This window comes from Arachis ipaensis, chromosome B3, assembly GCF_059453495.1.
Source record: "Arachis ipaensis isolate K30076 ecotype BB chromosome B3, ASM5945349v1, whole genome shotgun sequence".
Classification (NCBI taxonomy): Eukaryota; Viridiplantae; Streptophyta; class Magnoliopsida; order Fabales; family Fabaceae; genus Arachis; species Arachis ipaensis.
The window spans coordinates 1,983,296-2,009,249 of NC_142438.1; the positions used below are offsets into that span (position 1 = coordinate 1,983,296).

The 25,954-nt window shown below is 34.5% G+C and overlaps 1 protein-coding gene across 1 annotated transcript in view; it reads right to left on the bottom strand.

The window, feature by feature from the left end:
* Positions 1-24,405, bottom strand: part of GSL8 (glucan synthase-like 8) — a 33,412-nt gene extending 9,007 nt beyond the window's left edge. The window contains exons 1-34 of the mRNA XM_088507811.1: positions 23,822-24,405; positions 22,325-22,422; positions 22,024-22,187; positions 20,847-20,970; positions 20,424-20,534; positions 20,112-20,237; positions 19,397-19,486; positions 18,499-18,596; positions 18,299-18,416; positions 17,050-17,178; positions 16,181-16,257; positions 16,035-16,113; positions 15,110-15,202; positions 14,872-14,974; positions 14,664-14,787; positions 13,015-13,204; positions 12,865-12,917; positions 12,621-12,681; positions 12,073-12,154; positions 11,360-11,409; positions 10,268-10,354; positions 9,686-9,771; positions 9,032-9,059; positions 8,688-8,785; positions 5,932-6,013; positions 5,324-5,487; positions 4,144-4,264; positions 2,624-2,718; positions 2,436-2,526; positions 2,203-2,363; positions 1,997-2,106; positions 1,064-1,198; positions 854-922; positions 589-760 (exon numbers count right to left, since the gene is read on the bottom strand). Coding sequence (XP_088363937.1) covers positions 589-760; positions 854-922; positions 1,064-1,198; positions 1,997-2,106; positions 2,203-2,363; positions 2,436-2,526; positions 2,624-2,718; positions 4,144-4,264; positions 5,324-5,487; positions 5,932-6,013; positions 8,688-8,785; positions 9,032-9,059; positions 9,686-9,771; positions 10,268-10,354; positions 11,360-11,409; positions 12,073-12,154; positions 12,621-12,681; positions 12,865-12,917; positions 13,015-13,204; positions 14,664-14,787; positions 14,872-14,974; positions 15,110-15,202; positions 16,035-16,113; positions 16,181-16,257; positions 17,050-17,178; positions 18,299-18,416; positions 18,499-18,596; positions 19,397-19,486; positions 20,112-20,237; positions 20,424-20,534; positions 20,847-20,970; positions 22,024-22,187; positions 22,325-22,422; positions 23,822-24,029 — 3,677 coding nt within the window. The 5' untranslated portion in view covers positions 24,030-24,405. The remainder of the gene's footprint in view (positions 1-588; positions 761-853; positions 923-1,063; positions 1,199-1,996; positions 2,107-2,202; positions 2,364-2,435; positions 2,527-2,623; positions 2,719-4,143; positions 4,265-5,323; positions 5,488-5,931; positions 6,014-8,687; positions 8,786-9,031; positions 9,060-9,685; positions 9,772-10,267; positions 10,355-11,359; positions 11,410-12,072; positions 12,155-12,620; positions 12,682-12,864; positions 12,918-13,014; positions 13,205-14,663; positions 14,788-14,871; positions 14,975-15,109; positions 15,203-16,034; positions 16,114-16,180; positions 16,258-17,049; positions 17,179-18,298; positions 18,417-18,498; positions 18,597-19,396; positions 19,487-20,111; positions 20,238-20,423; positions 20,535-20,846; positions 20,971-22,023; positions 22,188-22,324; positions 22,423-23,821) is intronic.
* Positions 24,406-25,954: the final 1,549 nt, after the last annotated feature.

Genomic DNA, 25,954 nt, shown 5'->3' on the forward strand with positions numbered 1-25,954 from the left:
CACCACTAAGAAAAGGTATAACAACATAAAACATTTGTGACCGAAAATTCTCCTGAAGACATCAGAGTCAGGAATATCTCCTAAAATAGACCACCACCGAGATTAACCAAACAAAATAATGACTTACCCACTCCAATGTGATCTCTACCACATCTAATAATACAAAAAAAAATAATCCTAGGATTAGTTTCGTATCACTAATATTCAATTATCATTTCCTTATTTGATTAGGAATAGGGTTTTCCAATTATTATAAAAACGATTAGTTTCTTGCCCTCTTGTAACATACCACAACATAGTCATATCATATCACTATTTTTATCTTATCTTATAGCCTTTCTCTTATCTCTTTGTCCTTACATATCCAAAATCCATAATCTAAACAACACAAATACACTAAAAGAAACTAAGTCAACCACTAAGTAATAACATAAAAGCCCTCAAAGTTTAAAAGAGGAGTCATGCCTCACTATCACAACTACTACACTACTTTACCTACATGTGTCTACATAAATTTCATTACCTTATATAGTCATAATCTTAGCATGAAAATAGCACGTGAGAAGATGTAAGGATTCAATTCCATACCTCTGTAATAGCAAAGCAATATCAGCAGCTTCTGGTGCCTTTCGCTGTTTCTGTTGTCCATATATTTGGCATGATACAACATAAGTAAACTTCAAATCAGCTTGTGCTCGTGATTCACGTGACAGTTCATATCCTTGACTTGTGATGAAGCTATTTGGAGAATAATTGTCCACTAATAACACAACAGATGTTAGCAACTACTTGCATGATGCATCACTAGAGAGGATAAAAAAAAATTGCAACAGGATTGTTCTCGTATAGTTACCTCCTAGTGATCTGCTCTCCAGAAAGCTCTGCAACATTAATGCTCTTCTATAATACATCATTCCACGAACTGCAAACCAAAGGGGTAGGTGATTGTAGAAAAGAGGTCGGGTTTAAGTAAGAAATATTACTATAAAAAATGTATTTCCTAGTCCCCACAACTAATTTCCAAGAACAAATGAGGAAAAAAGATAAATGGAACACTTGTAACCTGTCCTAGCTAGAGTCTGCCCACGATAAGATGCCCAGAAACGGAGCTCCAAAGTGTCACTGCTATTTTTTTGAAGTTCATCATCTCCAGTGGATGCTCCCCGACCAATTCTTTCAAGAAAGTTATCCCACTCATCTGCAATTGAAAAAGTTTTCAAAAACAATTCTAAATCCACTAAGGACAACAACCAAGTCAAATAAATAAATAAATAAAACCAATTTAAAAATGGGGTACAGCCTAAACCCTAGTCCTTCAATCGCAAATAATGCTTTATTTCAATACCAACTATCTATAAGATTCTCTCTATTTTGTTGCTTTGCTCAATTCTCTTATGCATTTATTTATATGATGCCATTGTGTCCTATTATAAAGACCCATCAATTTTTTACAACTAACTATTCTATAATCCTTCATCAAATCTACTCCCCTTAGTGGGGCTTCAACAAGCATCTTCTCATGTTGCAAAACTTTGGGCAAGATTGGACCATTCCCCAAGTGCTACTCTACTTTTTCTCTAATAATTTCCCATAATTTTTTCTATGTGATGGACCTAAAGGTCACAGGTTCTAGCCAGAAGCACCCACTGATGTGATTACGAGGTTAGGCTGCCTACATTACACCTGCGGCCTTTCCCGGACTCTGCATTAATGTGGGATGCTTGTGCACCAGGCTCCCCTTTTTTTCTCTGGACACAAGATACTTAAAATTTAGTATCATCACTCACCTCAAACCTCTAATGTATAATAAGGCATCCCCAAGTAAACTTACAGTACTTGATAGACACTCAAAAGATAAATTATTTTTCCACTACATGTCAACCTTCCAAACAAAGTGTTAAAACAGATAGCCATAATATGTGCAAACCAAATATGAGTTGAACAGAAAACATGTGTTATCCTTTGCTTTTGGGGAGAGTGTGCCTAAAGACATTACCTGGAAATATCTTTTGAAGGTAGAAAAGAATAGATATCCCATCTTCATTCTCCTTTTGCAATTCGGAAGTACTGTATAGCACAGTTTCACTATAGTATGGGGTGAAAACACTACAACCAGCCAGACAAAAAAAAGAAGAATGTTAATAATGTGGTATAAAAGAATAAAAACTCTGCAGCCAATAATCTGTATAGCTATGTACATACCAGAATGGCAACGTTTCACTAACAGGCTTTGCTGAAGGCATCTTCATAAATAAAGAATTTGTGAAAAACTGTAATCTTCTTCTGGCTTCAAGATTCTTTGGAACATTAGCTGCAGAGTCCTTTACGGTAAGAAGGAGATGCAACCTCTTCACCAGCTCTTTCTGCAACAAGTGCATAAACATATTGCTAGATATGAACTATCAACAGAATTTGTGAAAATATAAGGTACTTACAATTTCTGGATCATCAGGCCATCGTATCCTAGAAAAAAGGCGTCCCTCATCTCTAGCTCTAGCTACAATATTCCAAGTATCCAGAGCCTCCCTGAAAAATTATAACATGAATATTGCAAATTATGTGAAATGAAGAAACCAGTCTTCTTCTCAAAACATAAAGAAATCATACTAATGCAACCGTATACCTTAAATCTGAAGAAACCAGGTCATGAGTAACAACATCATAGACTTCATACACAGCCTTAGCAGCACCTTTTGCAAGTTCCGGGTCATTTCGAATCTGATAAAGAAATCATTTCACATAATTACACACAAAATATACCAATCACCAATATATAGTAGGATGGGAGATAGAGACATAACCCAAGAGATATTTCCCTCGGTTCCACAATTCAGGTGTTTACGTTTTCACTATATATATATATATAGAGAGAGAGAGAGAGAGAGAGAGAGAGAGAGATTTGTCTGACTTATAATTGTGATTGATTAACTTCTCACTTCTCAATGTTCTGATTCATCAGTTTATATACAATCTAAGGTTAGCTTGTGAGGGAAGCTACAACAAGGGATAATTCAGAGGATTCACTAGTAAGTTAGTAACAAGGGATGTAGTAGCTGGCAGAGGCGGTTAGCCGGTTAGATTAGTCCTAGTACTTCCTTTCTAGTTTAGAGCAGCTGAGAGCTTCCCTAACTTATTCAATTACAAGTTACATTTCTAGGTCCCAAATCAAGTTAACAGAGGTGAAAACAGCACTTGATAAGAATGTCAGCTTGTCCAAACACAGTAAAATTGTGCGAGTAAAAAATGCTAACAAATTCTTGGTTCTTCTCTTATAAAAATTATCTGGTCCAAGACACCAAAAGAAGGATCCTCATCAAGCTTTATGCCATAAAATACAAGAAGATTCATTATTTGTTTGACGCAATAACCATAAGGAAATCCTAGTAAAAAAATTTGCAAAAATTCAACAAATGTGTTTGTTTACCCAATATGAAAAATACTACTGTGTAACAATGTCTATGCAATTGACCAATTATTTTTTCAAAAATTAATAGATAAAATTATAATAAGTTGATGATATATGGCCCATTTGGTTAAGATTATTTGAAAAGAACATTTTGATAAAAAGATGCAGAAGCAAAAAACTATTTCAGGTTTCAATGCAAATGTGAAAGTCCATTTCTCTCAAAATCATTGACAAATTTAGCAGTAATTGTTCTAATTTTTCATGCCACACTTCATCTCTCCGCTGCTGCTTTTTGCTTACAACCATCAGCAAAAGAAACAAACCCCACACTTGCTTATAAAAAAAAAATGCAGAAAATCTTACAATTTTACACTGCAATTATTTTTCCATAAAATGAAACAAAAAAATCAATGTAATGTCTATAAAGCCACATTTGATAACTTGAACAAGATACAAGTAGTGTTATAGAGAGACACAAAAAGGTTTTTGAAACTAAATAGAAGTACATTAATGTGTCTTGGCCATCTGTGCACAAATTTTGTCCTTCAAAATGTGAAGAAGAAGAAGATGATGATATAAATTTTGTCTTTCAATAACTGTATTTGTATTCTATCTCAGCTACCAAGTACAATTTAATCTCCCAAAGTCACATCCAAAGGTACTCATAATGGAGAAAATATAATATGCTATATAACTGTAAAACACTAAATAAGGGACCACAAAAATAAAAGAATTACCAGGAGTCCAGTTAATGCTGTAAATCTTGATAAAGCAAGTGGTAGCTTCTTCAGAGACAAGGTTATAACAAGTGAACCTTCTGATATACTGGCATTGATCTCACGAAATATTCTTTCGACCCTGTCAAAGAGAATATTTAGAAAGAATATGTCTGAATCAAACAAAAAAGTATCACTAACTGGTGCAGCAACTAGGAAGCTATAAATTGTCATTTGGAATTTTTTTCCCCTCAAAACAGTTACAATGTTCCAGTAAATCCATAAAAAACCAGGTATCAGAAAATGACACATAACAAGAAAAATGCTAGCCAGGAAAATATGTTAAGATATGTATACCACCATTAGTCAGAGATATAACAAAACCCATTCATGCAATTCACATAATAGTTTGAACTTTGGTAAAAGTTGACTCTTGATATATACTACATGACTACTATAATAAAAAAGGCAAAGCATTATAACATCTCATTTGGGCACAATTTTTTTCCCAGTTGTATCCTTACTACAATATATCTCCAAATTAATACCCACTAATCCTATCCCATATAGCCCTACATTCAATAGCAGTTATTTATTTTTGTAACTTTTAACTCATTCTCACTTCCCAAAATCGCTAGCAGTATTCTAACCAAATACACACACACATACACACACACAAAATAAAGCCTCTTTCGCTTGTACATCAAAAAGGTAAAACACAATAGATCTGTGCATATAAAGGCTTGAACCAACATTCTCCTTACAAATTATGAAAAACAGGGTCATGGACTCATGCTTCAAAGCCCAAAGTGCTCTAGCCTAACAGTGGCTGTCACAGAAAAATAATAGATATTCATTTACTATCTCCTAACAAAATGAACATTGGAGAGAGTGCCTGACAGAGAAATAGCCAAAAGACTTGTATGTAAGAAGCACTTGAGTTACATTCAAAATATATCATCGAATACCATTGAAAGGTGCATGTTCAGCACAGTAAAATTTTATTCCCTTCAACTTCACAATGTATACCCAAATATATTTTCAAGTTTAGAAAACTCTTTGAGGAATTAAAACATCAAATTTAAACTCCCACCACATGGAACTTCCCTTTGTACACAGATAACCGAATGTGTCACTCAAAAATGTAATGTAATGTAAAAGCAAATGAAACACCGAAAAGCAGTGAAACGTAAATTCATACCAAAGTCTTCCTTCATGATCAACTATTATTGAATACAAAATTTTTTCAATGCTGTAATAGCACTCCTGCACTGCATAAGCCATATATTCATCCTTACATATCCTGCCCCACAGATCTGTCTGTGTATCTTTGCAATCCAAAGCCAAATCAATCGCCATCAGGATCTGAACAAAATATATTAGTTAAAAGCGCCCCACTACGTGGCCAACAATTTTTTGGTTAACTTGTAGCCGGCTCTCACATGATTGCTTAAAAAATAAGTGAAAGAAAAACAAAAACAAGAACAAAGTAAATTACATATTAACTAAAATAAGTTTGTTAGTAACATGTTGGTTAAAAAAACATCGGTCATCTAGACTATCCCTTTCTGGTTTCTGTGTATGCAAAATAAAACTAGTTCATGAGTGCATGATTCAAACATGTCTGTATACAAAAGCTTGACAAACTTGAGTGCAGCCGTATAAAAATACAGTATTGTCTAAGTATTGGCAAAAATAGCTTGCCTCCTAAAATTTCTATAGTTAAAATTAAGAATTGGAACCCTAACAAATACAGAATGCCTATCAGAATCCTGTTCTAAATCATTCATATTGCATATCAAGTTCTACCTTACTGCTTAGAAGAAACAAAGGCCATTGAACTAATCTCAGACTTCCAGTGTTGCTAGGAATAGAAAGTAGGTCCATTTCCCTGTAACAATTGACATTAAACAGATAAGCAACCTATAAAAATGCACCACGGGTGTCATAAAAAATTGAAACCAAGAAGCAAGGCAAAGAATAATGCTTTTATTACCATTTGTGCCTAAACAAAAATATTGTAAACAAGAGAAAAAGAAACAACAATGATGAGAAGGATGAATTTCCCTAAAGAAGAAAAACAAAGCCCTATCCACTAGGTGCGGTCGACTATATAGATCAAATGACATCATTGTGCATTGTCATATATCATGTCTGCAACAAAGTCATTTATACTTAAATCTCTCTTGTCTACCTTATTCAAAATCCTTTTAGTTCCTCATCTCCTCCTAACCACTAGTCTATTTTCTATGTGTTCAGCCCTCCTGAATGGATTCTAACTCGATCTTCTCCTGACATGGCCATATATCCAAACAGCTTGAGACAAGACTCCACAATCTTTCTAACACTAGGCGCTCCGACTTTGTCTCTCAAGTCCCCATTCCTTATTGTATATTGGTATATGACCACCCATCCATCTTCTTCTTCTCCAAAACTCTCCATAAGACCTGCATTGGTAACCTATCATAGGCCTTTTTGAAGCCAATGAAGACCAAATACAAATCCTTCTTGTTGCTCTGGTACCCCTACTTAATTATCCTTAGCAAATATATGACCTCCATAGTAGATCTACCCAACATAAAACCAAATTGATTCTTTGAAAACTAGTCTTTTGTCTCAACCACCTCTCTATCACCCTCTCCCATAACTTCAAGATGACTCATGAGCTTGATTCCTATGTAGTTTCTACAATTTTGTAAATCTCCCTAGTTTTCGTAGATAGGAACTAAGGGTGTTCTTCCTCCATTCGTTTGATTCAAGAGCTTGGTCAACCAATAGACGCCTCTTTCTTTCCTAACTCGTTCCAAACTTCAATAAGTATATTGTCTGGACCTACTGCTCTACCATTCTTTATCCGTTATATAGCCTCCTCATCTCCATACTCTCGAATTCTTCGGTAGTAGTTAAAGTTTTGGTCCTCGTGTTATGTGTGGATGTTGTGTGTGGTCTACCCAATCAAGAAAGAGTCTCATGTCCCCCATTAAAGAATTTGTGGAAGTGGTTCTTCCATCTCTCACTAATGCTTTCATTTGTGAGCAAAACCATACCCTCTTAGTCATTTATGCACATAACTTAGTCCAAATCACTTGTCTTTCTTTCACGGCCCTATGCTATCTTGTAAATGTCTTTTTCCTCTTCTTTTGTACTCAAAGACTATTAAAGATTCTCTTATGCTCTCGTTTAGCACCATTTTGTCTCGTTTTTGGTTGTCTTACACTATTCCCATTTTTTTTTTTTGCATTCCAACACAAAGGCCACTCTTTATAGGAGTCTATTATTACTTTCACCTTCTCTTACCTACTTGTGTGCCACCAACACGATTCTTTATCTTTTGATCCGATACCTCTTGTTTCTCCAAAGGTTTCTTTATTACTTTTCCAATTACTCATGCCATCTCACCCCACATCTCCTTTGCATTTCCATCACACCTTGATTTTTCTTCTGCCCAACTTTGGAAGTCTCTTTCCTTCTCATATTTCATCTACCACCACCTGATCTTTGGTTTCTTTTCTTGATAATATCTCATCATTCGCTGGACTCAATGACTCATAACAAGCCCTTATGGTACGATTTTCTTAGTAAGAAGAAATTGAATTCAGAACATGTCACCCCACTCTTATACGATGTTTGTGTCACTTCTTAAAGCAAGTGTTTGGTATAGAAACTTGAAAGTTGAAGAGTCTAAGATGATTTCTACCGTGTGTTACTCCAAAACCATGGCCCACATGGATCCCTTCGTATTTGTTCTCATCCTTCCCAGCAAGCCTATTTAAATGTCTTCCTAAGAAAATCTTATCTCCCACCAGGATGTCATGGACTAAATCTTCTAAATCTTCTCAAAATTTTGCCTTGATCGAAACTGACTTGCAGGAAAAAAATGCTTACCAGATAAAAAGCATCTCTTTTACCACCAATTTTAGTGCAATGATGCAATCCCCACCCTTTTAGCGCCTAACACGACCTTCTTCCACTATTTATCAATGATAATGTCTATCATATTCCTATTTTTCACCCTTCCTCTATTAGCAAAGTTTAAATCCTGAGGTCTCTTAACTTCTTTGCCTCCGCCCCCACCAACTTGGTTTCTTGTGACATAATGCTAATCTTTCTCCTTGTCATATTGTCCACGACTTCAATTGATTTCTCTGTAAGTATGTCTACATTCCATGTCCCAAATCGCAGCTTATCACTCCCTTTGCCTATGTGAAGTAGCTTATCTAGCATTGGAGTTATTCCGAATTTGATCCATGGCCTTGTGATTCAACAAAGTCATACCATTGTTGTCAGAGGTCTAATATATCCCTCCTCTTTTCTCTTGGCTTCACTGGCCACGTAAAAATTATGCAATAAACTCAATATAGGAAAAGTTTCCCCAAAAACTGAAACAGAGCTTGCAAGTTTCATCACATAAGCATTTGCTATTGTTGTTAAGCCATAGTCTCCTTTGACTCTCACAATAGAAGAAAAATGAGAACAAAATTGATTGAGAGGGACCATTGCAAAGTCTCTCTACACAAGGGCTTACTATGCATGCATTGCAAAGCAACATATTTCATGTAACTAACCTATTGCTAATAAAATCTTCCTCACGCAAGCTTATAATTATCTCATTCCAAACAGGAGCAAACATAGCAGCATTCAATTTGTTTGTATCCTGAGAATCCTGCAAGAAATACAGGTACAACAATAAGATAAACATCATTATTAACTTAAGCCAGTATGTAGAACAACTAAAATCTTAAATTATACGCTACCAAAGAAACCCCAATACCCTCCAAGACCATAATAACTACAACATTTTATACTGAAGAGGCTCTCAAAAAGGTAGTTAACACTGAATAAAAGAACTAGTTATTGAAGGCATCCATATTTGAACCAATCCCTCCCTTAACAAAGGGGAAAAGATCACCTGGGATGATTGTCCACTGATGGGCAACCTGAAAAAATAAATAAATAAAAATAAAATTATGTAGAAGAAATTTTACTAAAAAACAGCAACACAATTAAAAGCAAAGAAGCTAATAACCAGCCTCAGCAAAGACCAATGATGGAAACAAACAAATTTACAGAAGGAGTGCCTACAGTGAACAGTGGAAAAAATTTTTAAAAAAAAAAAAGAAAGAAAAGAAAAAGGAGAAACAAAAATCAAATTCACCTGCCACCAACTTAAAAGATGTCACACCTGATCTAAGTCACCATGTCATCATAGAATCTCAGAACTTTATATATATATATATAAAGAGAGAGAGAGAGAGAGAGAGAGAGAGAGAGAGAGAGAGAGAGAGAGAGAGAGAGAGTGTGGAATCTATCGTTTCAGTTACTCATTAGAGCACTGTTGTGATAACTGTAATTTAGTTGTGGATGTCCTATCCTAGCTGGCACTTCTCTAAAGCCAAGCTACTGCTCTCTTAAGCTAATCCCCAACACACTCTATATAAATAAATGTGTAGAGACTAGTATCAATGAAGATTACTACTAGATAAATATATAGACATCAGATCAATTAAAACATCAAATTTTAAACCTTATTACCAAAAAAAAGCTTGTAGGTAACATAATCAACCTTTTTGCTTGTGGAGAGGCCAAATTTTTTACAAATGCCCCAGGAAAACTCTCAAAACGCTTATGCAACATTTGAATTGAACGTATCTGCATCAAACCATAAGAAAAGGAACAATAATTAATAGTAAGATGAGACAGACAATTAAGAAAACAAAAGAAGCAAGGAGTAAATGTTCATTTGGGGAGAAAATTTGACATTGTTGAAAGAAGTTTGTCAAGAAAGGGAATGCATCAAGATTAGGATACCAATAGACCAGCAGCAATGACACCCATAATAGAGTTAATCAACTCGCACCCTTTCAAAACACATTCAATGGGAACTACTTATTACAAGAAAAGAACTAAAAACATTCTTTTGTCACTTGTTTTTTTTTTTTTTTTACTTTATTATAATCCTCTATGTCAGCTGAACTTCTATCAGCCTTTATCTGTTCAACGCTAAATAAGTCCTTACATATACATCTAGGAATAAGTAAACACAAACACCTTTTTACTGAATAAATATTACTAATCAATTTGGAAAAAAGGAAAAGAAACAATATCTAAATCCCAAAGTGTTACTTTGGAGCTCATACAGTTATACCTCACCAAGCCGAGCCCGTGCACCAATTACACCACCAACAATTGCTGACATGAGGGTGTACCAAATATGAATATCCATGAGATAAATCTGCAGACCACAGATAAAGCATGAATGAGCAAGGTAGTATTTTTCTTTTCTGTTTTCTGATAAAAAGGTAAGGTAGTACACTGCCCTCGTATCTAACTAAAGATAGACAGGACAACTCGGACCTTAGCACTGCCTTCCACAGCAAGTTACTGTTTTCTTGTAAATAAGCACAGATCAGTGCCAAACTCATTCATAATGAATATTACACATACACATTTCTGGAGCTTTCTCATTAAGTCTCTGAATTCTCTCTTATCACAAAACTCTATTATTCTAACGCGAAAAGTGAAAATGGAAAGTGTAAGATAAACAATTGGAGGAATAATCTTTGTCAAAGTATGCTAACATTCTTCAAAACCTTCATCTGTCTACCTTGGAATATGTAGACTACTGGAAAACATGAATACAAGTAGATGTACAACTATAAGGCAAACATCAAACATAAGAATAATAGATCTTATTGTTATGCTGAACCTCACCCAAAAGTTTCAATCGAAAAAGGGAAGGTAAAAGTTGAAAAGCAATAGATCTTGATGAAAGGATGACATGCTATAACACAACTTAATACTAGCTAAGCACCGTCTTATTCTATGCTAAATATCTAAGTGATGTACTAGTAGTATGGTACAACCAGCAAAAGCCCATTCTAATAAAACTCTAACACAATACCACTAATATCCTATCAAGTATTGTGGCGAATAAAAAATTAATGAGATAACCAAAATTTACGACAGACAGACCACACACATATTTTTTCTGCCACTTCCAGAGTTGATTTTCTATTCTTACCTGATCTATCCATTACTTAACTTTCAACTGCATATAATTTTGTGTGTGTCTGTGTACACACCCGCACTTTCATGTATTTTTTTTAATATTTCACAAAACTCCTAGGTAAGTTTACATAAATTCAACAAAAGGTCTATGGGAAACAAAACACAACATCACATGATTAACAAAGTCTACTTAGATTATTGAGAACAAAGTTAATTGAAGGAAACTCACAGCCACAACAGGAGCCCACAAGCTAACTATAGTCAACACATTGTTATTGTCTGCAAAATTCACATGCACAGATCAGTGACAAACACAACTATCTTATATTTATATGTAAAATATAAAAGAACAAAGAAAGACACTCATATCCAAATAAACACTTCATTAGCAAAATGTTACCTAAATGACCATTTATGGAAGTAATAATACAAATTATTTATGTAATGTCCAATTCCACCAATTTCTGTCTAATCTATAATGAGAACTGGCTTTCGACACCATGCCAGCGTTAATGTAATATAAAATGCATCTCTTCCATCTCATTGAAGCTACAACCACCCAAAAAAAAAACACTCATTTTCTATTGTTGCATTTGGTTGTTGAGACAAGACAAATGAAAAGACAAAGAGGCACCAAAATGTATTTGGAGCTGTACTCATGCATACAATACAAATTGTCCCAAGACACAAATTTCATGTATTTCCTGTCCATCGAAAAAAAAAAACGGAAGGAGATAGAGGGGACAAATAATTTGTCCCAGGACACAAATTTCATGTAATTCTTGTCCTTCTAAGTTTTCTATCTGTTACTGTATATGTATCCTGTCTCAAATATCAAATGCAGCCTATCAGAAGAAGAATTCTCTCATTTAAAAAAAAAAAAAGAATCCTTGAACGAGACTGTGATCCGTTGAAAATGTAAGAATAACAACAGGAACTCACTTTTTGAGATTAAATCATGCCAAGAGTAATCATTAATGCGAAGACGTCGAATGATCCTGGTAGGACTGACAAGGGGTCGAATCTGCAATATTAGATATATATTACAGCAAGTTTTATACTACAATAAGTTTTAGTAAATTGCAAACATAAAATCTCTCAACATTGCATCTGGTTTACTATATAATTTCTTCTTCCTTTTTTTTTTTTTGGAATATCAAATTAAGTATAGGCAATTATTGAATAAACAGCATTCAAATGTACAAACATTATGGAAAAAAGATATTCTATTTAAGAAAGAGATGAATGCACAAAAGCATTGGGACCTCCTTGCATCTTTTTAAAAATAAAATAAGCGGACATACACAAACATCAATAGAAGTCTGGATTAGATTATTTTGTATTTAAAATGGGTTATAATAAAAATCTTTCTCACAGAGTCAATTGAAAAAGGGTTTTCCCTATACTTTTATCAAATTATAGTTAGTTTAGCTATCTGTTATCTGTCTTAAAAAAAATGATAAATAAATATATAAAACGTAATGACTTGCTTGTAGAAAGTATGCAAAGGTAAACTTGCAGCCAAATATCACCAGCCAGAAGATCACATATCTGCAGGGTAGGAAACAAACGACATGGTAAGTAAATATGAATATTAGAAGTATAACACAACCTTAATAAAAACATGTTGACAAGCACTTGGCAAAAGTGTAAAACACTCTTGCTAAAAGTATTAATGTTACAGAACCAGAGGTAACTGAAATTTTTTCATAACTAGTTCAGAATACAACCTACCTACAATAATCACTCATCTTCTCATAAAGACCACGCCCAACAAAGTATCTTTCCTGCATTAGTCATTGGAAAAGCCAAAACACCAGTCAGAACACAGAGAGAAGTACATTGAGGAAATTTACTTGTCAAACCTAACTAAAAATTACTCACTTGATAAATCCACTTAAAAAACTGAAAGAAGGACTGATCAGACATATCTGATAATGTGTGACAGGCTGGAAATTTGAGCAACAGTGCTAGGAATAGACGTAGACCAGCATAAACACCTAGTACAAGAATGTATATCCGGAAATAAAATGAATTGTCTGCGTTACGACTATTCCTTTCCTGCAAAACCTTCCTGCAATTGAATCATAATAATGGTCAGAAGTTTCACGATAAAGAAGGTTTGATGATGTGGCCCTACAATGCATTTACAGCAAACAAATTCTTGGCAGTAATGATGTCTTCCAATGTACCTAACAACCAAGGAAAAAATCACTAGAAAAGAGGCTTTAAACTTTCCTATTTATAACTGTCCAGAAGCTGATACTGTGTTTATCATTGATTACACACTGATATCCACAGTATCGCAAATATTTTGGATTGAAGTATTAGAAGTTCAACAACCATCAAGGATAAGGACACTGATGTTTCTAAATGTGAAGCGTCTCACACCACCCAAGCTAGCTTTTGCGGTTAAGTCCTATCAATTTTAAAGATGGTATCAAGGTCTATCCAATCCAATGTTGTTGGGTCAGCCACCCATAAATGTTCACGCTCCAGATGATCATTCTTGGCCGTCAGGAGGTGTATTACAAGTCCATTTTTTTGTATTGCAGTTGACCACTGATATTACTTGATTACTAATTCTATCATTATTCATCAACAATTTGGTCAGTATTTCAAATTGTTTTGGTGTCTTGAACGCTTAAGTTACAATAAGAGTGAAGTACTGGGGTGATTTGTGGACAATAAATACAGATCAAATGAGCCAAGGATACGGATGTAAATTCTAAACATTTTCATAAAATAGCAAATGGAGAAAGAGAAAAAGCTTTGTTAAGTAGTTAGAGGTCGGGGTTTGTTGTTGACGCCATGGAAATGGCTATATAGGCTGGACTAAGGTGAAGAGTAAAAGAATATCTTGTTTTTAAGTTTGACTTTGAGAAAGCTTATTCTAAGGTCAGTTGGAGACTTTTTAATAAAGTGATGCAAAGGAAAGGTTTTTGTTCTTGGGGGGTAAGTTGGATTACAGGATCTCATACAAGTTCTGTCTCAATTACTGTAACCAGAGCGCCAAAGTCATGGTTTTGTGGTGAAAGGAGCTTCAGACAAGGTTTGTCCGCTTTTTTGTGCACTTTAGTAGTGGACACTCTTAGTTGGAGTCTGAAGGATTAGTGAAGGTGTCAAAATGGGTTCTGAAGGGACTATGATATCCGATATACAATTTGTCAATGACACCATCTTGTTGTTGGAAAATGATAGCGCGTTTCAAATGCTCTCTCTATTTTTCGGATATGTCCAAGAGTGGTTTAGCTGGGATTAATACAACACGTCATGACCTTTCTGTTTTAGCATCTATGGCTTGGTGTCATATTTTGATAGTGGCCTCTTGTTTTGTTTGGTGGCAATCGTAGATCCATTTCCTTTTGGGATCATGTTGTTAAGAAGATTTCTTAACATCTACCAATTTGGAAAGGAGCCTATTTTTCTCTAGGTGGTCGTATCACTCATTCAAGCATGCCTCTCCGGTATTCCTCTATTTCTTATCATTGCTAATTAAATGAAAACGTCGCTAAAGGAAACATGAAACTCACAAGTAAAGATATGTTATGGCCGTGGAAGTCAAGCCACCCCAGAAAAACCTTATGATTAGCCTTGAGACAGCCATTCCCCTTGCGGTGCTGTATGCCCCAAATGTAAGCAACACATCCAGGATGCCTATTCATCATTATACATGTACTGAGAACTACATGCCATTCAAATGAGAAATAACTTCACAAGAACATAACACTAAAGGCTTACTCTTGACAAAATTCATAATTGCAAATGACGGCCCAATACTAAGTACTGTTTTAAGAGTATCCAGATCGAGATCTCCATCCTTGAAAGCAATTATTGTCAATGCCTGCATGCAATATGAGTTGGGAAAACATTATGTTTAGATAATTTGTTGGTAACCAGCATCTAAATGCCAGAGTAAATGAGTAACAATGACAGAAAGAATGAGATTTTATAGGAAAGGTTGACAGAAAATGGAAACCTGCAACATTAATGCCAAGAAGATCCAAAGCCGATGGAAACTTCGAAACAAGTGCAGAAACGTTCTATGCTCTACAAAACTGCTTTTGCCAGTCTGTTGATTACATGTTTAACGTACGAGCAACAGACTTAATCAGATAATCAATGTGATATAGAATACAAAAACATCCCAACCCATATAGTCATTCAAACTAGTCATAACTCATAAGCAATTACATCAATGTCTCCAAGCCAAACAATGTCCACAGGAACATACTCTACAAGATCATACTAACAAAAACTTTATAATATGTTGGTGTACACAAAATAATTTCTATAATATTCTTAAGTTAGTAAGCTGCTGATTCAGACCAAGGCTAAGTTAGTTGATGACAGCTGTATTAGCTGATCATTGTTCTGTCCAGGCTCAATGAAGCTGATGTATTTTGAACCAGATCTCTGTTGTTTCAAAAACACTTGCACTCATTAGATCTTGATAAGGCTTCCACAAACCACCATTATTACAAAAGCCAGCCACAAGACAAATCACAAGATATAAACATTTACCAGCCACAAGTGTGTGTGTGTGTGTGTTGGGGGGGGGGGGGGTACATGACACCAACAAAAAAGTTAAGTGCAACTACCATTAACTAGCAAAGCAAACACTAAATGCACTATGTAAACTAGCACATAAATTGAAAGAACATTCTAAAGTTACAATAAAGAAAGTAGGAGAAAATCAATTAGAAAAACAGCAAGAGAAAAATAAATATCATCTCTAACAGAAATGAAGTTCAAGAAAAATCATCAATGATAAATAAATTCCGAACGTTGTACAGATTGAAAAACCAAGAAAGATACACACATCGTACTTCTGACAAAGCTCAGCAAGAATAAATACCTACATAACTTTTAAAGGATGAGTAATACAAAGATCCAAAACTAACCCTTCTGCGGCCTTTAGGTCTCCTTAAGAATGGGGAATCTTTCTTCATTGGCCAGCCCAATTCAAAACAAGCACGAGACCTACACATTACTGAAATTAGAAGGCAATTCTACATCCAAAATGTTTTGAGGCGTCAGTGTTGCTGACCAAAAGTATTCGTTGAAGTCATCATAATTCCTCCATGCCGAGTGTGCAGCTTTCCCATTGTTGTTTCGATCAGCTTCCTGCATTTTTTTTTTTGGCAGAGGTGAGACTGGGTATGAAAAATAATTATGTATGTCGAATTATTAATAGAAAAAAGAAATTTTATTCAAATATCAAAGGATATAGAAAAGAGGATAAGCCCTCATCAGAAGGTCCCATTTCATCTCCGAAGCCTTGGATCAAAGAAAGTCTCATAATCTTATCAATAATTTAGCCAGTAGGCAAAAACCCCAAGAGAATATGAAAGAAACATAAGAAAGAGTGGAATACTAGAGAGACAAGCTTTAATGAGGATGATTTCACCACGCCTAACGAAAAGTAGGCCCTTTTCTAGCTTCCAAAATACTTAGAAATCTTTTCCACAATAGGATCTCAAAATGAAGACACAAGTAGACGTATCTGTGACACCGGAGCCAAATCAGAATCAGAAGCTTCATTGATTTCATTTAACAAATTGGCTATCATTTATACTACTTAAGAACTGCTAAAGCCTGACCTAATAAAACTTCTAAGAAGCTCAACAATAAGAATCGTTATCCTACCATTTCAAATGCTTTTCTAGCAAATCATTGGACTTTGCAATGGCTAATTACCTAGATGTTAATGTAGGTGAGGAATTTTAGCACACAAGATGTATGTGCACAAAAAGGTGACCATTGATATGATTTCTTTAACAAAATGGAAATCAGCAAATTCAAAATAAATATGAAACTAATTAGAAGGATACTTATAGATGAAAATGCTTAAATTCATAGAACTACATTAGAATAGAGAAGGATAACATAGCAAGAGCGGCAAATAATGCAACTGACCGCAGCCTGGATCTCGTATATGGGGCAAATTATTTGCTCAAGGAATTTCACAGAACCATCAGTGGCAGTACAGCTGGAAGCAGGATAGGCTTCTCCATGATCCAAAATAGCATCCAACTCTTTTGCCATCTAAGTAACAAATAACAGGAAAAAAGAAAATTAACCTTCTTCAAAAGTAATTTGAAATGTCTGAATGTAAAAGATACTTAAAAATAAATTATCTAACATTAGAAAGTGGGAATAAACCAATAACACTCCATGCAGTCGTTCCTTTCATCGATTAACCAAAAAAGAAAGCAGGAAAAACTTTAATGAAAACAGAGATACCAACAGCACTTATTTAAAGTTTTCCTGATCCAGACCTCTGAATTCAAAATATATAAACAACTCACTATAAATGATGCATGACTACCACCAGCATAAATTAAAAAGAATAAACTATGACCATGGCAACACCCATAAATTTCCACACCATTAGTGAATAGAAAATTTTGATTAAAGATAAAATCTGACAGAAACTAAGTTTTATATATAAAGAATAGCTTTCCAATCTCATAAGTCATAACATATCCAGGGAAAGTCCTATATACATATACACTAGATAAATGCCAGACGTCTGATCCAATCCCATGAAACTTGCTTGCTAGAAAATGTCATTGCAATGCAAGCATTTTGCACCAACCAAATAATCCAAACAATAAGTTATGCTTCATCATATGTACCTTAATTAGAAGCTAATATTTAGCAACACATCCTAGTTATCCAAAATTGATGTGAGTTGGAGGATATTAATTTCAATAAGAAAGAAAAAGAAGTCAAATATAACATACTAAGGTAAGTAAGGTTATAAAATTATTCACCTTTATGCCAATTCAAAAGAGGGTGCAACCAGTGACTAAAAACAACAATAATGTGTAATTGCATACAATTAATTTATTGATTAGTTTTGGAAAACTGTTTAAAATAATTATTTAATTTTAAGAAAGCAACCCAAAAAAAAAACTCCATCCAAAAGCTGTCATGAAAGCATTTTGGTTGGAGTTATATGAAGCAATGGTCCCCAAAACAATAAAGGAGGAAGTACCAACCCTGAAAGCATGGAATCATATGCACAAGAAAAGATCAACTATAAAAAGTGGTTTTCTAAAATTTATTTGCAGTAAATAATTCTAGCAGAGGCAACGAAGTACCAAATTAAAGAGCCACATAAAGAGTCACCAAAAAAAAAAAGAGCCACATAAAGACTTACATGGTGGAATATATAGCAAAGGCACTCAGGGAGAAAGCGAACATTTGCTGCTTCACCCCAAATAAGAAAATAAAGGGAAACCAAAAAAAGTTTCCTATCCCTGTTAATTGCCTCTAAACTGCAGGAAACAGAAGATCCAATCAAGCAAAGTACAACAAAGAAAAGCTATTCAAATCATGAGCTATAGCAGATGTGATGACCTATTCCAAGCAAGTCGCATTCGCAAGTATCTGCACCATCGAATATAATTATCTAGTACCTTCAAGAAGACTTCATTTATCGCTTTCTCATCTATTTTCTGTACATCCCACCAAACCAAGAACAGATAAGTAGAAATATAAATAAATATAATAAATCAAATACCAATGCACAACAAGAAATTGCCATACAACATACACCAATGGGCCATAACCATGTGCATGCACACTCTATAGTCTTCAAATGTAAGCATTAAAATATCTATTATAAACATACTTCAGACCTCACAATACAGGTACCATTCTTTCAACAGCATGGCAAATAGCACCAATCTTCAGTAAAATTCTCTAACGAATACAGAAGCGAAATATTAATAGTGGGAAAAATACAAATGCTTAAAGAGTAAGATGCCCTCTTGCACATATAAAACCACAGGCATATATGGAAAATATACAGTTCATCACATTTGTGTTTTGTAATTCAATAACCCACTTAAACACACCACTACAAACACAAACCACTTAACACAACACAACCTTCTCTTACCTAAGTTAAGCTTCTCTAAACCAAAAAAAATAAATACTTACAACTAGGTTATAAAGTTATATTTCTTCAAATTTCATCAAAACATTAATACAGTTGAATGAACTTATGCTCAAGAATATGGTCAATGATGAAAAATCCAGTTAAGATTATATAACGGTAAAAACTAATACAAACCTATCCTTAGAAAACTAGCTCCTTAACCACCAATAGAAACATAACATGTGCATCTTGTTAGCAATTTCATGTAGAAGTACTAAACCAACATTGAAGAAAAGCTAAAAGTATGGTAGCTAATGTGCATCAAAATATTGTGATTACAGCTAAGAATGGTAAGCAGCTCAAGAGAGTACTTACTGGATCAGTTCCGGTAGGCATGCCAAGTCGACATTGTGCATTTGCTATCATTAACACAACATTTTCACGCTGGTTCCTTACATTGTCTTTCTGTATATGTGACAATTATCATCAGTACATAAGAACATTTTTGGCCAAACAAAAATATCACACTCCAAGCTATTGCATAATTCAAAGTTAATCTTGTTCAGTCATCACTATAAGAAACTTGCAGCAAAATCCAATTTGCCAAGTCTAACATCTGTATATGACACGTTAACTATACAACCAGCAGAAAGGATGCAAAGAGAATTAAATACCGGGATATCAGATAGAGATATCTCTCTAAATAGAATAACGAACCCCATGATGGACCAGGTAGGTGCAAGACATCAAAACTTATCCCAAACAACCTGCTTATCTGAAAGCCATCCTGTCTTCCATAAAAAATACAACTTTTGCTCCAACTGAATCACACCAACATTGGCTAAAAGTCCCTCTATTGTTACTTATTCTAGTAAATGTTTATTAACATAATGCTAATTATTGGGAATCAATTTTGTAATCAATATATGTGTTACACTTTCATCATACGTATAGAGAGAGAGAGAGAGAGAGAGAGAGAGAGAGAGAGAGAGAGAGAGAGACTCCAGATCGAACCTATATAATGTGTCAATTACAACATTACGAACCACAATACACGGCAACAGAAGAGGAAATTGAATACATTACAAACCTGGAAACCAAAAACATACTCCAAAAGATCAAACATGTCTGCATCCCTCTGTCCAGATACTTTAAATCCAGAAGGAAGTCTAGGAAACTGCTCAGTATATCTAATTGAAGATATTGCACCTTTAACCTGATATTCAAAGCCAAACAAAACCTTACCAGTTATTGAAAAACTATCAAGCACAGGCTACAAATTTGAGAAAAATATATTACAGAATCATGCAAACAATAAGATGCAGGACAGCGGAAAAAATTCACCATAAAGGATTCTACCATTAGCAATAGTACCATAAGCCTTATGAAGATTTCACCTTACCTCTGGGAAGATTCTGATAGGATTGGTTAATGACGGTGCTTCCAAAGGAACAATATTATATGGCGTCAGCTCTCCAGTTAACGTCGTACTCGAAGATTTTATTTTTCTCAACTAAAAAACATTAAGGATTACAAAAGTTAAGCAGCATATTTAAAAATATTCTTATAAGACATTTGCAGAAATAGAATGCAAAGCAGCCAGATGAGAACTGGGACTCAAAAAATTTCCTTATCTCATGATTAACTGTTATCCCAAAAATAAAAGGAAAAATAGTAGCATATAATTATGAAAGTGAAATACCACTAGATTAATAATAAAAAATATAAGAAATTGGTAAAACAATTTGTTACAACAGAGAAATTATTATTTGGAAAAAAAAATTATCAAGTTAACATTCCTATTTTTTAAACACAAAAGCAGTACCTCCTCCTTAATGAGGCCTCCAACTCCACCGGGATCAGCATCGTCACTAAGTGATTCCATGACATCCACCAAGGCACGAAGTGTGGCAACAACCTTTTTCATTTCTGATGCCCTTAGCCTCAACCTAGAACAATAGAAAACAATTCACATGTGTAACCAGCAGATCACAGAGTAATCAAGATAAAGTGAACTTATTGTTTTAATAAAGAAAATGGGGCAAGTAATTGAGATGGCCCTTTTGCGTGCTTTACAAATTCAGCATCTTTCTAAGTCTCAGTAACAAGTATCGCATGGCCTCCATGCTATTCATAGAAGTCTTTTCTTGTTATTATGATTTGAGGAGAGAGAACAAGAGAGAGTGAAAGGAATGCAAGTATGTAACTGAATCTGTTATGGAGATTTAATTGAGAATAGTATGTTGTGCTTTATATACAATAGAATTGTAGCGTGTTGAGAAAGCTAGTCTAAGAGGGAATACTGTCTTTCTGTTTTATTAGTTATGACAGTTGTGAGGTAATTACAGCAGTCCTATCCTAGCTGGCTGGCCCAGTATTGTCTAAACTGTTCCGCTACTCTCATCGGCTCACTATATCACTTGCTAATCAAATTATCCAAAAAACAAACAACAAACAAAAAAGGAGAAAGGCTGTTCCAACATCAATTTCACTCACTCGGTTCACTCCCTTGTAAATCATGTGGAACATTAACATATTTAGGGAAATCAAATGGACAGCTTTGCAGCCATTTCAGTGGGTTCCACATTGTTTCTAGATGAAATCCTATCAGCTTGAGCAACAAATCAGGCAAGCGAGTGTTTCTAGACGTTAAATAGGCAACTGTAAAACGCTGTGGTTGATTCTTGGTGAATTAGTACACAGGATTCTTAGCTAAGTATTCCTCAGATTAGGAATTAACTGCTCCATTATACCATTTTGTACATAGCTAAAGATAAGTATTTCTAGAGAGTTTAGTTACACACAATGGTGATCAAAATTATAAATGATCCTTCACACCCTAGCCTCCCAGCACCCCATTCTGACACCAACCTTTAAGACACAGTTAAAATAACAAATTTTAGGCACAGAAAAAACAGTAATTTGTGTTCTCAGTGACAAAACAAGTAGTGGCCTAAACTACCACAAATCTGATTAGCAACAAAATTATATGTTAGGCATACTCATCCAGTGTAGAACTAAAAGTTCCCGATTCTTGTAATCTCTGCTCTTCCCGTTGGATGTCATCCACTCTATGTCGTTGCTTGTAGCGCTGATAGAACTCCCATAAGTTCTCAATGTCACGATTGCGGTCAATCCTGGCCCCATCCTTTTTAGCAAGTTTTTGCTAATAAATGTGGCAAATGAAAATAAAAAAATGAGCAGATAAGAACTACAGAATCACTTGAAAGGAACAAAAGAAAACAAGGAAAAAGAAACAAACAAAAGGTTTCCTGTTACACAACCATGATTTGCTACTAATACCTTAATAACAGACATTAAACCAGTCTTGAACTGAAGAACTCCCCTGCCATCACTGCTGGGATCAAGATTCTGAGCCATGGTATAAGCCTGCTCACACACTGAAGCCAAAAAAAAGAAGGGTGTCAGTTCTAGTAATTCTACCTTCAAAAGTAAATTTACTTTGTAATGTCCAACAAAAGTAATGTCCAAACATAATCATTTTCTTGAACTTACTTTTGACGTACTCAAAACAAAAATAACTTGATTCTTTTAAAAGTAATTATTTCAACTTACCCTAAAACAAGATTTTACCATTTTTTTTCTACAAGGCACCATAACAAAATGAGCTCTAATCAACCAGACAATTTATATTTGTATCATATATGATATTAAACAATAAACACAATATACACGACACTAAGCAATAACCACTAGAAACAAAGCAATGATTAGCTAGTACGAGAATACATAAAAGCCACATAACTAACAAGTTCTTAATTCCAACACACTCCTTTTAACCTATCCACCTTGCACAATTCCCTTATTTGTCACTTCTTCTCCCTCAATGACCTTTATTGGAAGTTCCATTTTATTCGAAACTTCAGTGATAGAGAGGTCAATGAATTAGAGTCCCTCTGTCCTTTTGCTTAATCATGTTCACCTATTCAAGTGTCCCTTATACTAGGATATGGAATCTTGACTGCTCTGATTTTCTTTTCTTGTAAATCTTGTTTCTAGTCCAGTAGTCCTTGACTTCCTCTTCTAACCCAGATATGTCTTTCTTGGCTAAAACTTCTTCTGAAATCTGAACCACCCTCTATGTTCAAAAATTTTGTTTGATCAGTCCTCCTTGATAGTATTAGCATTAATAATATGCTCTAGAAGCAGAAGCCTTCATGAATTTGCATTGTCCCATGGTGAGATCTCTTTGGAGTAGGCCTTTTGACATCAATGGATAATCATGGATTTGCCTTATTGACTTCTGTCAACTTTCTACCCTAAATTCAAAGGTCTTGGAATGCACAAAGAAGCAAGGATTTTACATTTTGTATTTGGTTGGAAGGAAAATCTGGGGTTCTTAACAAATCCTTTTCAACTATTAATTACATTTTACATAGGATACCTTTTTCTTACCACCTTTTGGTGCTCAGCACATGATCCAATTAAGGTGTTCCTTTACCTAACATTCAAAGGGATTGCAATCGTCTTTACTGATCCTGACCGTTATTTATTATTCGTATATTTTTCATCTCTGTGAGGATGACTCGTCCTCTTCTACCAAGCTTCATCCTAAACTAGCATCAGTCTAAGCTTCATCCTAGCTTTTATCCATCAAACTAAGCTCAATTTCCAAAACAAAACGCATGGCAACACAAATTTCACAAGGCTTTCTTCATCACTCAAACAAACCTATCTATCCAGATCTCGTATACATTTCCGTAAACAACATCCACTGCACAATCAAACACTAGATAAAAATAAACAAACAAATATAAAGCAAGCACCGTGTGCACTTACAGATCCTGGCGACGTTAGGATCCTCGGCTTGAATCTCATCGGCAGCTTGGAGGATAAGGTCAATGTTCGTGGTCTGAGCAAGCGACGGCGGAACCGCACCGGCGATGCCGCTAGCGGTTCTGCCGTGTCCAGGTCCAGCATTTCGCAGCTGCTCCCTGGTGAGCGTCGCTCGAACCAGCCTCTCCCAGTTCTCGCTAACCCTAGCCATGGTTGGCGGTTACGCCTTTTTCTTCGAGACTCTCCTTTTTCCACCGAGCTCAGTAAGGAACTCAGTTCTCACTCTGTAACTAACACGATTTGAAAGAGAAAGGGGGTTTAGATGAGAATAATTGAAATGGAAGAAAATGTTGGGGGTTTTGTTTATTGTTTTTGTGTAGCTTAACGAGTAAGGGTTGCGTTGTGTTTTGATTTTGCAAGAAAACGCGGATCAATGGAAAATGGGGCAAATGGCGACGTAATTGGACAATGAAAAAGAAAAGAAAAAAGTGTCGCTTTTTTTCTTCTGTTTGTTCTGTTTTCCTTTTTCAATGGGGTCTTCCTTTTCCTTTGCCTGAAGAAAAAAAAGTAATGCGTTTCAAATTTTCAATGGCTAAGTGTGTTTACTAGGAATGTAATCTGATCAATGGTGAAACTTTATCGTCGATGACATGTCAAAAACATGTTTGGAGAAAGAAAAATGTCAACGAATTTCAAATTAAAACCATTTCTATCATTATTCTAATAAATAAAAAAATAATAACATACTACACGTTAATTATCTATTCATATATTGATAATATACATATTAAAATATAAAAAATATATTAATAACGTAACTAATTTTGTATGTTCATACAAAATTCTGTAAAAAAAAAATTAGAATCGTGTGCTAATAATCATTATATTATTTTACAACAATAATATTATAGTATCAAAATACTAATGTAGTACGTTTTAGTGTCAATATATATATATATATATAATATTCTAAAAAAATATATTTATTTTTAGAATTATACAAAAAATTATATTTAATGACTAAAATTCTATAAATAATTAATTATTCTAATAAATCTAATTTATATTTTTTTATTGTGTATCAACTTTAATTAATATAATTTGCAAATAATATATAGAATAATATTCTACAACGAAATTAATTACTCAACCAAATCCAATCAAGTTGATATAACCTAATTGACATCAACATGCAACTAAACACGCTAGTATATGTAATTAGCTTTTGACGGCTTCTTTCTTTGGGAACTTTATTTTTTTCTTCAAATTTCTCTTCTTCTTCTCACCCCCAATACCACTGCTTCTTCTTCTCTTCCTCTTTTTTCTTAATTTTTCTCTTTCATTATTGTCATTGTTACTACCACCTCCTCTTCCTCAGCTTCTCCCCTTTTTTTTTTAATTTGAATTTTTTCAATCTCCTCCTTTCTTTTCCTTCTCCTCTTCCATCATCATTAAACAAACTCTTTAATATGTTATTGTTATCATTGTCTTCTTCTTCTTATATGTATAACAATTCAAATTTAGAATGCACTGAAATTCTTTAATAATGACGACACATAAACAAACTCAGTTTAAAATAAGTTCAAACCAGAATGCACCGAAATTAAATCTAGAATGCAACAAAATTAAATCCAAAATGCACCAAAATTACTAAATGATAACTCAAAACTCTTCTTCCTCCTCCTCCTTCTTCATTATCATCATCATCATCTTCTTCTTCTTCTCCTCCTCCTCTTTTTTTCTCATCTTTCTCTTTCGTTGTTGTCGTTATCACCACCACCACCTCCATCTCTTCCTCTTCCTCTTTATTTTTTCATTTGAATTTCTTCAATTTTCTCATTCTTCCCCCCCCCCTCTTCTCCATCATCATTATTATCATCATCATTATCGTTATTGTCATTATCGTTATCTTCTTTTTATATGTATAATAGTTTAAATTTAGAACGCACCAAAAAATTTTTTAATGATGACGACACACAAACAAATTCAATTTAAAAACAAGTTAAGACCATAATGCACCGAAATTAAATCCAGAATGCATCAAACTCAAAACTCCTCCTCCTCCTACTTCTTCATCATTAGTATCACCTTCTTAATTTTTTTTTTCTTGTTCGTCATCTTTTTCTTATTTTACTT